The sequence below is a fragment of the Ochlerotatus camptorhynchus genome, unplaced genomic scaffold, assembly GCF_037179485.1.
Source record: "Ochlerotatus camptorhynchus isolate MF236.1 unplaced genomic scaffold, CSIRO-AGI_Acam_v1.1 ptg000361l, whole genome shotgun sequence".
Lineage (NCBI taxonomy): Eukaryota > Metazoa > Arthropoda > Insecta > Diptera > Culicidae > Ochlerotatus > Ochlerotatus camptorhynchus.
Window position 1 is genome coordinate 9822063 of NW_027040849.1, and position 14542 is coordinate 9836604.

Consider the following 14542-nt stretch of genomic DNA (forward strand, 5'->3'; position numbering starts at 1 on the left):
TGTCTGTAAAGAGCCTGGATATAAATTCAGGCTCTTTAGATGTCTGTTCCCACATATATCAACATGACATATCAACAATTTTTCACCATGAAATATATCAGACAATATTCATATACTTTTTACCTATCGCTAACCACGTTCGAAGAAAAGTATTATCAAGTACAAAGTATGTGAAATTACGATAGAAATTATTTCATATCGCAGTCATAGTTTTAAAGTGATAATACAATGAAATCTATCAATCATCACATAGAATGAATAAATCTGCTGACATTGCTATGTTATAAGATGGATCTAGTAAACGGTACATGTCGATTTGTTTCAGTGATAGTGTGCGCCGATTAAACGTCAAAAAGGTCTACATACCGAGGTTAAGCAATCGTAAAACCCCTGTATATATGTATATACGATACAAGCAATTAGTGACGTCACTACTTGCGTTAAGGTTGATTTTTTTGGTTTACTAATATACAACAATATTTCACGATCTGCTTCACCTCTCTCAGTACTCATTGAGCTAACTGTTCAATTTAAAACATACAACTGAAAAAAAATGAATTTGCAGTCCGGAGGTGCAGGTACAGCTAAAGGAAAGTTAAGAAAAATATTAATATACTATATTATTCTACACTTCTTCACCATCAGGTAACGCAGACGGTATGGATTCCAGTTTGGAAAATTTCGACGAGGATGCTGTTAACGAAAGTATGCTGGATGTGATCAACCGGGTGCAAACATTGCTGAACCCGTTGGCAGCTCCATTCTCACCTGAGTTTTCTCCCGGATCGTCAACAGCGGAAGCTTCAACTTCATACGTTCCCAGATTCAATGCAGTTGGTTCGGAATCGACCAGTGCCCTCAGCCGTCTTGACAGTGATAGTGTCGTACCGGATGCAACCTCGAACGTCGAAGAACTACTGATGGAAAGTCGACGGTACAGAGCAGATGCTGCCCCCGAGGTAGAGTCCATCATTCCCGATGATATTTGGAACGATCTGGACGTCAATCTGGCTCCATCACCTCCGCGAAAGCGAACGGACGACCCACAACCCGTCCCCGTTACGTGTCCAATATGCTTTGAATCCGTATTCGATCAGCAGGCGGCTTCTACCATTTGTGGACATCTGTTTTGCCATTCGTGCATTATTCAGGAAGTTGTAATCCGTCCAAAATGTCCGATGTGTAAACGGACGGTCAACCTTTCGCAAGTTATTCCTATTTTCATTAACTGAAATACTCGCCGTTATTGCTCGTAGACCAGGTAGGTAGCTACTGTTGTATCATGATTATGTCACCGACAGATAGAAAGTCGTGATTTCCAAATAGAATGTTGATTTTTAAATAGTTCAATCGTTTGTTTAGTCAGTTGCAGTTGAAACAACATTTGAATGAAAATTAGAGTTATGTGTGGGTAATACGCGCCACGGGGAAATATGACCAACAGCGTTGATTTATGTCTTAAAAAAACTATATGGATAATTAGGTCAGACCCCGATTAGCTGAACGCCATTATACTAAACGCTATTCGACCGGACGGATCACTAAGTAAATCATCATTCATTCGAAACAGAATTTTCCCAAGCAGAAAGTGAGGAATAAATCTTAAAAATGTGATACTCTGTTTTTGTTTTAATAACTAGTTGATTTTATTTTGATCGAGCTAACGGCTAAAAAAAACACAGTAAATTTCCATTAGAATTTTGATTTCGTTTTCGAATAGCAGCATAAGTAGGTCCATTTACTCGCTAAACATTATATAGGTATAGACAGGTATAGATGAAGAATTTAAAGTAGGGGTGATGTTTGTACCTACGGGTACGAATGTAGTATTTGTTCTTCGCTAACCGTTGTTAACAGCAGAGGAATTTGTACCTGGTCGGAAACGTGGACCGTTTCTTACATGTCGCTTAGAACGAGATTTTAGGATCGCTTGGCGAGTCTTATATTCCCAAAAATTGTATTTGTGGTTTTCAACACAATTTGAACATTAAAATTTCTTAGGATCTTCCTTCACAGTCGTCCTTTGCGTGAGAGAAATTACCACAATTCATGCATTTAGCTGGTATGTAACAATTTGATGTTCCATGACCCCATCCCAGTTTTTGGAAATATCCTTCAGTCTTCCTGAAATGTTCTCACTTCACTCGGACATGGAGCAAAAGGATAGCTTTGTATAAGGTCTTATGGTTGTTTAGTTGAAGACTTGAAGTGAATTAAATAAAAATCATTAGAAAGCACATCGCGCGAATCGCCAGGACGGAATTTCATTTTCATTTTGATTACTTGGATTGGTTCAACTCGAAGTAATCTTATCGATTGTACGACTTTTCCCCGAAAACCAGTTCCTCGAAAACACTTTCCTCGAAAGTTTTATCCCCGAAATACGATTCCCCGAATGAACCAGTTCCCCGAAAGGAACGTTTTCCCGAAAACTATTTCCCCGAAAAAACTAGTTCCCCGAAAGATACAATTCACACTGTGCGATCTATTTAAATATGAACCTTGGGTTTGTTACAACTTATCTATATGAAATTGAGAAAAATATCTTTGCTGAATATTGATAAACAGAACAAAGTCGTTCAACACCCTAGATAAAGTTTGTGGTTATGACTTGTTATGACATTTGGCGGTTTATCAAATTGATATCTGATTGTAATGAGCATAAAGACTGAGCTTTGATATAAAAAAGGGAAAATTGTGTCAGTTTCATCAAATCTTTCGCTGGTTAACTACTTGTATCGAACAATACCACAATACATGTGCACATATCAATGTGTGTCGAATTAAAGTGGACTCTACACGACTGTTTGTATTGACAATAATCGTATTGTCAATGCGTTTTATATTGACGTCAATACATCGGTATTGACAATATATCTGTATTCACATCATCAATATTATTGTCAATACTTTTAAGTATTTACAATATTTCTTACCGTGTGGTGATTTTTCACAGATTTCCTGTAATTTTTACCGAATATTCTGAAATCGGTGTATGGTGTTTTCTTCTTGCTCCATACAATTTTGGATTCGGCCTATAAGGAGTCGCAAAGTGACTATAGCATGTATTGCATGGGGACGCATGGTGTCTTTTATTTATTAGTATGGAGTTTTTTAACGTTCGTACCTATCCAACACACACACACATACATTGTATGCAATTAGCTCCATGGAACATACCAAGTTATACGTCAAATAATCAGCTAAGATAAAAAGAAGGAAACATTCTTGCACCAATTCAATTTTATTACAATGAGATATCGCTTTGATAAATTAGTAAGATATTTATTCTTCAAAACGTTAAAGAACGAGCTGTGATACAAAGAAGGGAAAATTTTGCTTGTCGCAAGAAATTTTTTCTTCTTTGAATCATAGTTCATTCTTTGACGTATAATATGGTATGATCCATGGAGCTAATTGCATACAATGTGTGTGTTTGTTTGATAGGTACGACCGTTAAAAAAAACTCCATACAAACAAAGAAAAGATATCATGCGTCCCCATGCCATACATATTAGTCACATGGCGACTCCTTATAGGGTGAATCTAAAATTGTATGGAGCACGAAGAAATCAATATGTGTTGACTAAAGACGAAAGTTTGACTTTCGTTAAAACTACATGGAAAGGTCAAAAGCTGCTGAAATAGGATTACACCGATTTCAGGAGCTTGACCTTTACATTTTGTTTTAACGAAAGTCAAACTATTGTCTTTATTCGACGCACATAATATGTTTATTGTGGTATTGTTCGATACAAGTAGTTAACCAGCGAAGATGCGCAGATTCGGGGAAATGGTACATTCGGGGAAATTATTTTCTGGGAACTGTGCCATTCGGGGAATTGTATTTCGGGGAAAAGTTACATTCGGGGCAATAACTTTCGGGGAAAGTGTTTTCGGGGGACTGGTTTTCGGGGAAAAGTCGTTTAATCAATTTTATCAATTCATCTTTGATCTGATCCAGGGATCACCACTGGGCAGACCTTTAAGACAACTTTGAACAGACGTTCTGTTTGGTGTCGTAAGGGCCTGTTCATAAACTACATAGACAGTTTTTTTGGGATTCTTAACCCCCCCTCCCCCTGCGTAGACAATTATCCATACAAAAAATTTAAAATTTGTATGGGCCGTGGATAATTGTCACCCCCCCCCCCCCCCCCCTAAACTGTCTACGTAGTTTATGGATAGCCCCTAAGTGAAAAATTTGTGCTGCTTATCAGTAAAATACTTGAGAAGACGTTTGAATCCGTCCAAGGTTTCAGGCAATACTACCATAGAGGTAACTCTAAGACCACTGGGTCCCGAAGAAAATCATTATTATTTTTGGCTCACTCAGTACCAGAACAACGGTCCCAAGCAGTCCCAAGCTATTTCACTCACCCCTGCATGTTCTGCATGAATCCACACACCCTCAGGGGTGTTATCTGTCAAACTTTCATAGCGAATCAAAACAAACATAGTGTAGTAATAGAATTTCAACTAGAATAGGGTACGTTAATCGTTTGCTTGGGACCAATAGGCTACTAAAGTGGTGAGCCAATTTAAAATCGTTAGTTTCGTATTGATTGTTGATACTACCATAGAGGTAACTCTAAAACTAGAAGGTCCCGAAGAAACGTGTTCAACTTTTTGGCTCAGCTCTGGTACCATAGAGGTAACTCTAAGACCAGAAGGTCGCGAAGAAACGTGATCAATTTTTTGGCTCAGCTCTGGTACTCTCTTCGGTCCCAAGCTAATCGATTCACCCCTCGAAACATAGGAAAATCCAATAACCCCTCATTTTATCTGTCAAACTTTCATAGCGAATAGAAACAAACATAGTGTAGTACTAGAATTTCGACTAGAATGGGGTACGTTAATCGTTTGCTTGGGACCAATAGGCTAGTCAAGTAGTAAGCCAATTTAAAATCGTTAGCTTCGTATTGATTGTTGATACTACCATAGAGGTAACTCTAAGACCACTGGGTCCCGAAGAAAATCATTATTATTTTTGGCTCACTCAGTACCAGAACAACGGTCCCAAGCAGTCCCAAGCTATTTCACTCATCCCTGCGTGTTCTGCATGAATCCACACACCCCTGATGTTATCTGTCAAACTTTCATAGCGAATCAAAACAAACATAGTGTAGTAATAGAATTTCAACTAGAATAGGGTACGTTAATCGTTTGCTTGGGACCAATAGGCTACTAAAGTGGTGAGCCAATTTAAAATCGTTAGTTTCGTATTGATTGTTGATACTACCAACAATCAATATGAAACTAAATATTTTAAACTGGCTCACTACACTGAACGAATTTGACATATTCCTGTTATGTGGAAGTCTAATAAATTTGCGCTATAAGATAATCCATTGAAAATGATATGATTGAAAATGTGTCAGGTAAATTCTATATGAATATCTGATACATTTACAATGCTGATAATTTGGTAACTTTTATATGACCGTCATATGATAAATAAAAATCGATTAAATTATAATAATTAACTGAAATGGATTTGAAACCCATAAGCATAAGCTATACTTTTCACCACAATATAATATATGTGTCATAAATCAATCGAAGTAAAGTTTATGTGAAAATAACATGAAATTTACTTCTTCTTTTGACACATATATTTAATCGATTTCTAAAAATAAATTCGAAAAATAAACATCAGGCAGTGGGAGCTTTCACAGTTGTGCCTTTTTTTATTGTAGCTGATTTGGGATTCGATCAAGATCTGTTGAGGTGTGATGCTTTCGGTGTCTGTGTTCGATTCCACTGGGCCACGGCTGACTTCAAGATTGAGCTCGTTCAAATAGCATGAAGTAAGAACAGCTCTCCCGACATGGAATGTAGTGCAACTTTATGCTCGTTTTGCTAGAGTGAAGACAAATAGCACTGACAAATTTATGTTCCGTTTCGGTGGTGTGGTTTGTTCAAATCTTTCTTAATGCACCTGTGTGCAATAAATCAACGACTAAATTATATGATTTGATAGAACTGGCTCATGAAGTTCGAGTACTACTTAGGGCTGGAATCTGAATTAGCCGTGTAGAAGGCTTACAATTAGAATCATAGCAAAGTAAATATTACAGTAGAATCATTTTTTTTTTTTCAATCTCAATACATTCTTTTGTGGAACCAATTATCATATGAATGACTGCACGTTAACATCGTTGAAAATTGTTTCAATAATTTATAAAGAACAATCATGTAAGATGTATTTTATTGGGAGCGATATTCATCCCAGAAAAACATGCAAAAACAAATGCTTGCTGTTGGATTTCTTAAAAGGCATTTCTATATGACTATTTAATGATTGGGATAGATCTGTTTACAATCTTTAAACGTCAAAAATCAAAGCAAGCTATTACAATGAGATATACATGTTTTCCTATACTGAAAAGTTAAATGACAGTCCAATAGTTTCTACATGTCTATTTACACGCGACATATCAACAAACGTCAAAAATCAGTAAAAGCAACTCCAATAAAATATACATGATTATCTTATAAGATATATATTTTAGTGAGCAATATTCATCATGAAAACAGGTATATTTTACTGAATTTTCTCATAGTGCAAACTTATATGATTTTCCATTAGTTTCTAGATGTCTGTTCCCACCCATGACATATCAACAGTTTTTCACCATGAAATATATCAGACAATATTCATATACTTCTTACCTTCGCTAACCACGTTCGAAGCAAAGTATTATCAACAATCAATACGAAACTAACGATTTTAAATTGGCTCACCACTTTAGTAGCCTATTGGTCCCAAGCAAACGATTAACGTACCCTATTCTAGTTGAAATTCTATTACTACACTATGTTTGTTTTGATTCGCTATGAAAGTTTGACAGATAACATCAGGGGTGTGTGGATTCATGCAGAACATGCAGGGGTGAGTGAAATAGCTTGGGACTGCTTGGGACCGTTGTTCTGGTACTGAGTGAGCCAAAAATAATAATGATTTTCTTCGGGACCCAGTGGTCTTAGAGTTACCTCTATGGTATAATTGAGGTAACTCTAAGACCAGAAGGTCCCGAAGAAACGAGCTCAACTTTTTGGTTCAGCTCTGGTACTATTTTCAGTCCCAAGCTAATCGATTCACCCCTCGAAACATAGGAAAATCCACTAACCCCTCATTTATCTGTCCAACTTTCATAGCGAATCAAAACAAACATAGTGTAGTACTGGAATTTATACAAGAATGGGATAGCAAATCGATTAACGAACCCCATTCTAGTCAAAATTCTAGTACTACACAATGTTTGTTTTGATTCGCTATGAAAGTTTGACAGATAAAATGAGGGGTTATAGGTTTTTCCTATGTTTCGAGGGGTGAATCGATTAGCTTGGGACCGAAGAGAGTACCAGAGCTGAGCCAAAAAGTTGAGCACGTTATTTCGGGACCTTCTAGTCTTAGTTACCTCTATGGTAATATCGTCGGGGCGACCTCTAAACAACATTTCCCAGAGTTGCCGCCATACAAAAGTTTGTTTGTTTCACCCTTAGCTATCATTTGGAGGTTGAGCCCCCAGACATAGTGTAATTTTGGGACACCCTAATGCTCAATCAACTGCTCAGCAGGCAACATTGGTTGCCTGGGGCGTTGAATAGGACACAAAAATCATGGCTACTATGTCACACTGCAAAATACAGTGTTCCCTACAGAGCAGCTGCTTGATCATGTCATAAGTTTACCAATCTCTTAGATAATCAATAACTTTTTCCTGTCTAGTTTTACATAGAAAGGATCTTGAGCAAAAATGTAGCTGAGAAAATTTTCTATAAGAATGGCTATCGAACTGTTTCGCAGCTCAATATGGAAAAAGACTAGAAGGCAATGAACAAAAAGTTGAGATTTCCTAAAGTAATTTACATGTAAACTTCAAATGGCTTGTGCGAAGTCTGTTTCTAACCAAATGGGTTGTAACTTTGGGAGGCTAATCAGGACCCGATTTGAAACAATTTAAGCACTGTGGAGCGATAAAGTCAATTTTTGCATCAGTCTAATAACACGTGTTTTACTTCAAATTCAAAACTATGGCAATTTATGTTCGAACAAAAGCGATGCAGCCTAACGAACCAAGTTTAACTAAACATATGTTTGGGCTTAAGATTAAAAAAATGAACTAGAAAAGCGGGATAGCTTGTTCTCTGATTTTCCTGGTTTGAGTCTATACATTCCGCATGGGACTGGCTCCCTTGGTAACCCCATTAGCTACGCCATGCCTAATGGAACACCCATTTTAGTACAACCGCATTCTGTCCTACACAAACAAGCAATAATTATTATTGTTTGAATAGCCTTCAGTTGAGCCTGTTGTTTTGTGAGTCGTACACAAGCCTAGAAACAATGGACAACTATTCCGATCCAAATGCGTCGAAAAAATCCGCACAAAATCCGCCATCGACCGTGTCAAGTTCTACCCCCACGGATGGGAATAGTTCAGAACCTCTTGAATCACTTCAAACGGAAACTTTGGAATGGGCAGCAAGCCAGCAACTGGAAAGCATCATCCAGCAACATCAACCCGAACAGTCGACTGCGATTCACTCGACTCCGGACGACGATGGCGGTGAGGGTCCCTCAAGTGGGCCAGTCCAGTCAAATGATGGCAATCCGAGCAGCGGTAGTCAACGGCGCCGGGCCAGACAGCATCGGCAGCAACGTATGAAAAATCGGATTATGAAGCGTGTGGTCGAAAGGACCAGGGACATTCAGCGTGAGATGGATGATTTTATGATTGGGATGTTACACGAAATGCTACGCAGTGAGGGACTGGATATACCGAAGGACGAACTGGCCGATGGATTCGAGGAGTTTTGGAAAATGTACAGCACTGGAATGGTGACGCCTGGACCGTGGTTGGACTATTGGAATGATGACCAGCAAAATGGTGCGAGTGAGGAGTAGAAATAGCACTAAATTGTGGTATTTGGTTTCAAGAATGATAAAAAAATAAATTTAGGAGATTTGAAGTAAAATTTATTTGCTAATTTATATGTAAGACCTCAGTACTTAAAAACGAGTTTCCTTCATCATCCGAACGATACTGTCCATTTGTCTCATCTCTTCGAAAACGTGCTGTTGATTCTGTACGGTCTTCTCGGTGATAAACTTGGCATTGTACTTTTGCGCTCGACAAATCAGCACCACCACGGGATCCCTATGGCCTATCATTTTCCGGCGATGTTCCTCCGACATGTGGACCAATCGTAGTGAATTCAGATAGTTTTCCCGTCTCATCTCGAGCACCCGCTTGCAGTGCCTATTGCAACGCGGAAACGGCGATGGTCGACAGATGCACCCGTTGTCCGGATCCATTGCCCGGAAAGTGTGGAACGTCAAGCTGCCTATTCTGTAGCTGAGTGGATCCTGGCCGCGCTGGGTTCTTCCGATTCTCCGCCGGGCCGTTATGCAGGAGCCCACTTGTACCGGTTGGGGTCTGTTGAAGGGTTGATTAGTACCGCTAGTGTCGCCACCCGGATAGGACGACATTAGGTTGCGACGGACGTGCGGCGATGGTTGACTCTGATGGCGAGTATTTTCCTTGCTCTCGGTGCTGGAATCTTGGGACTTACCAAGGGGTCCGTTAGCCAGCGCCCTAGCGGCATGCATTCGTTTTCTTAAAATGTCCATCGTGAGGTAGCAGGCTCCTTCTGATGTGAGTACGTTTGAATGGTTGTAATGCACTTGTGGCGGTAGCTGTCGAATATCTTGAGTTATATACTATAAGTATGAAGGTTAGGTACCTAACTGAAATTTGTACCCAAAGGTCTGCGCGATTCTTGGTAAGAATTTTAGGTAGATGTGAGTATTTTGAAACGGTTAATTACTTAATACAGATTGATCAAAGGTACTTGCTGGTACTTGTTCAAAGGCTACTTGCTATTGCAAATTCCGCATGAGTGCCAACTAAAGTCCTCTACACGGCGACTTAGAACGACCCAAATTTGAGTTTAGTTGCCTCATAAATCACATAAAGTGCAGGACCTCAATGATGAGTAAATTTGCCTCATGTTTTCCCAGGTTTGTCCAGGAAAAACTTCCCGAGTATGAGAAAAGTAGCCCCGTAACGTGGGTAGATCACCTTTTCGTGGTACGTTACGGGATGTAAGATCTACCACCGATTCCTAGTCTTGACTACTTCAAACGAGGGGAACAGGATTTTTCAGTAATCAAAGGAACACATCTTAGTCCTTGTTACTTTTTATGCCTTGTTGATAGTGATAAGTCCTCGGGTTGCCTGAATCGAGGATAATCTTGAAACAAGGAAAAAATGAGTTAGGTAGTTATTTTTCATCTACGTGATCCCTAATCTTTTATTCGCTGTTCTCTAGTTTGAAGTGGTTAAGTCTAGGGTTCTGATGCATGGTCATTATCGGTGTCATTGCTTGTTTTTGTTCCTAAGGAATCCATTTTTTACTGACAAAGGGGCCCGCCTTTGGAGGGTGTTCCAACACTCCAAAGGGTATAAATAGCGGGACCTTCAAAATTAGAATCGATTCCTTGTGATGAAAGCAAGAATGACAACTGTATCAAAACCGAATACTTCATCATTTCTCAATAGTGATGGAGTAATACAACATGCACTAAACTTAAGACACGGGATATACTACAATAGATCAATGAATGGTCGCAGTGGTTTTATGTCCCGAACAGAAAAAAAATGAGAAAAGTAAAGATTGGATTCACTCAGTCTATTGGTACTAGTCCCAGATCGAATAAAATTTTCATCAATTTTTCTCATTTTCCGGCAGATTTTTGAGGTTTTCCACAGGAAATCATGAGGCCTATTTACACATCGCTGAGTTCCTGCACACTATGGATTTGAATTGTGACACGCTTGGATTCTATGTGTCTCATTTGGTGATATCAATAGCTTTGCACATCATAGTTAAATATTGTACAATATTCTACTTTATCGACTTCTACTTTACCGACTCTAAAAATGAATCGACAAATATATAAACAAAACTGCCAGAGGCCAGAGCTTTCACATATCTTTTTAATGGGTCTGATTTGGGATTCGATCATGGACTCTGTTGGGGTGTGCTGCTGCCTGAGTCTTCGTTCGATCTCACTGTGCCACGGTTGTTCTCATATATGAGGCGGGTTGATAGGATAAAGTCACAAAGTCTTGTTTTCGATGTTAACCTTTCTGAGCAAGCAATTCACATCGCATTGAAATGCAAAACACTTTAAATCCATCTGTTTTGAACAGTAGTGTGATTCAATGTGCAATACATTTGAATAGATAGTGAAAGATTTTCAACATTTCAAAGTTTGAAACACTATAAATTAACGTGTATAACACATTGAACAAAGGTGAAATACAGTTAAAGTAAATGTGATTGTGCATTTAAACAATCAAGTGTTTAAACACGTCGATCAAACGTGTGGAATTTATTGAGTGAGGGTACACAGTGCACAGTGGTCTAAAAGTGCCAAAACGTGCGTTTTTTAGTTTATGCGAAAACGGTCCATTTAAGCCATATACTGTCTTCGCAGAGTTTTGTGAACTTAAAAAGCCCCTTCTTTTGAGCTTAGCTATTTCATGATTAATCCACCTAGCAGGGAGATGAAAAATTAACTTTTTTTGTTTGTCGAGATAGCAAAATGGTGTCTTGAGCAACGTTTTAGACAATATTAAAACAAACATTTCTACTGAAAACGTCAACCCTCTATCTCTTATGTTAACAGAGATATGTTATTTTTTTTGGTAAGAACCTTCAGAAAATCAAAGTTTTGCTAATAACTTTTCAGGAAGTTATTTTTTGACATTGGTATGTTCTACACAAATGTTTGTTTTTTAAAAATACGCCATTTTGTCTTGGGAAGCAAGTCCCCATATTCAATATTTCTTAAGATATTCAAGGTTTTGATCCAAAATTAGCACTATTTCCAATGTCAATAGCTCGAATTTGAGCAAAATTGGGCAAACCAGATTTTCTTTCCTTGATTTGTTTTCCGTGCTGAGCACCAATGCTACCGACGCCAGGAAGACAGCTCCCACATCTGAACCCTACCTATTGACCCATCAACTCATGAACCGGGGACCAACGGCTTTACTTCCCTTTACCGATGCATGAACCGATGGTAAAACAGTAGTAAGTTCTTTGATATTGTATGAAACGGTTGATCAAATATAACTATATTGAGATATATGTAGTAATCATTTGAGGTAGTAATGCTGTAATTCAATTATACGGGAAGTCGTGACCCTATAGTTTGGTAATAAGCAGATCAGCAGAGAATACTAAAGAAGACTAATGATTTGGTATGCAATGGGCACCATTTTAAGTATACTTTAAAATGTAATCAACCTGGTTTGCCCAATTCTGCCTAACTTGAATATCTTAAGAAATATTGAAAATAGGGATTTGCTTCCCAAGACAAAATGGCGTATTTAAAAAAAAAAAACAAACATTTGTGTAGAACATACTAATGCCAAAAAATTACTTTCTGAAAAGTTATTGGCAAAAAATTGATTTTCTGAAGGCTCTTACCAAAAAAAAATACATATCTTTGTAAACATAAGAGATAAACGGTGGACGTGTTCAGCAAAAATGTTGGTTTTAATATTGTCTAAAACTTTGCTAAAGACACCATTTTCTAACTCGACTAACAAAAAAAGTAATACATTCAAAGTGTTTTTATGTTACTTCATACGCGAAGTTAACGATTTTCAGAGTTGGTTGGAAATGCTAACATGAAGCTTTAGTGTGATGATTTATTAGCTAGAGAATAATCTTTAGAAGAGGGTAGGTGGATAGTTCCGTTAGAGTACGGCAGTATGAAAATTGAATAGAAGTTGAAAATGAGCGAAGGGCCATTAATGCGTTAGTTTTTAAAGATAGACGCACATTTTTGCCTAACCCGTACGATGTACGCGGAGACTTGAAGTATGTCTCCAAGTCTACAGGCAAAAATGTGCGTCCCTCTTTTTGCTCATAAACTGACTGCGGCTGTGGAATAGTTCTAGCGACGTTTTCATCACTACCTAAAGCCCCACGTTGCGAGAGCATTTCCAGTCGATGATGTGTTATAATGCAGTTCTTCTTTACCCAACTTCAAGTCTCCGCGTACATCGTACGGCTTAGGCAAAAATGTGCGTCTATCTTTAAAAACTAACGCATTAATGGCCCTTCGCTCATTTTCAACTTCTATTCAATTTTCATACTGCCGTACTCTAACGGAACTATCCACCTACCCTCTTCTAAAGATCATTCTCTAGCTAATAAATCATCACACTAAAGCTTCATGTTAGCATTTCCAACCAACCCCAAAAAAGTAAATTTTTCATCTCCCTGCTAGGTGGATTAATCATGAAATGGCTAAGCTCAAAAGAAGGGGCTTTTTAAGTGCACAAACTTCTCCGAAGACATTATATGGCTTAAATGGACCGTTTTCGCATAAACTAAAAAACGTACGTGGTTTAAAAGTGAAAAATCATGAACTCAATTTATTTCTGATGAATGCGTAGGCGTTTAGGAGTGTTCTGCAGATGTTCAAAACTTGATCTTTTGCATCTTTTGAAATATGCACCTTAAATTTTTCTTATGGTGTAACAAAACTAACTTTTTTTATTCCAACATACATAAGGATTTTGATCTAATTTCCATCCTACTTGGGGTTACCATATGGTATCCTAAAGGAGAAAATGTCCTCCTTTTTCAATAATTTTTCAACGTCCTCCTGTTGCCCAAAAATGTCCTCCTTTTTAATCCTTGCACTTTTTCCAGTAACATATTCATAAAATTGTTTTCAAAGAGCGTTGCTTCCAGAGCTTATTTTTTCATTATGTCGCAAATGCCATCCGATGGTTGGACTGGGAGTATACTACAGCTTTCAACCCCCCTACATTTAGGCTGCGGTCAAGGTTGCTGTCCATTTCTTGAATTTTAACTTAAATTTGACAGATGGAAAATTTTTAAATAAACCTGCTATTCTACCAGACTTATTTCAGACAAACCAGGAATCAATTTTGACAAACAATTCTCGAAAATCGGACGATCAACAACAAAGGGATTTTCGAAAAACCAGTGTAAAATCATCAATTTTTCTGAATTTTTACTTAAATTCTACATTTCGAAAATAAATTATAATGTTCGAAAAACTCTCAGAAAAACTCTTGACCGTGTGATTTTCGAGAAGGTGTATGCCAAAGTTGATTCCTGGTCTGCCAGAAATAAGTCTGGTACAATAGCAGGTTTATTTGAAAATTATCTATCTGTCAAATTTAAGGTAAAATTCACTAAATGAAACACAGCCACACAGAGTGAATCCAACATGTGTTCGATTTTGACGTTCTGGTTCTATAGGATTTTAGGTATTAATAAAGACAACCAACCAACCTAGACGAGGCTCGGTAGCTCAGTGGTTACCGTTTCTGCTTACTGAGCAGAAGGTCGGGAGTTCAATCCCAGGCCCGTCCCCTTCCTTGCAATTTTTCACTTTGCCTTATTCTATACCCCCACTAGATTTGAATGAAAAACAAATTCTTCTTTAACACCGATCGCATCACTTACCACAGTGTGG

The 14542-nt window shown here is 38.2% G+C and overlaps 1 protein-coding gene across 1 annotated transcript; it reads left to right on the forward strand.

The window, feature by feature from the left end:
- Positions 1-516: 516 nt before the first annotated feature.
- Positions 517-1524, forward strand: LOC135709684 (E3 ubiquitin-protein ligase RNF4-like). The gene is made up of 2 exons (XM_065232075.1): positions 517-578; positions 646-1524. Exons 1-2 carry the CDS (start codon positions 554-556, stop codon positions 1230-1232), a joined length of 612 nt encoding a protein of 203 aa, XP_065088147.1. The 5' UTR covers positions 517-553; the 3' UTR covers positions 1233-1524.
- Positions 1525-14542: the final 13018 nt, after the last annotated feature.

Excerpts from the sequence above, each read along its gene's own strand:
- LOC135709684 (XM_065232075.1), top strand. The coding sequence starts at position 554 with ATGAATTTGCAGTCCGGAGGTGCAG. Across the intron at positions 579-645 it reads TTTGCAGTCCGGAGGTGCAG|GTAACGCAGACGGTATGGAT; the intron begins GTACAGCTAAAG and ends CTTCACCATCAG.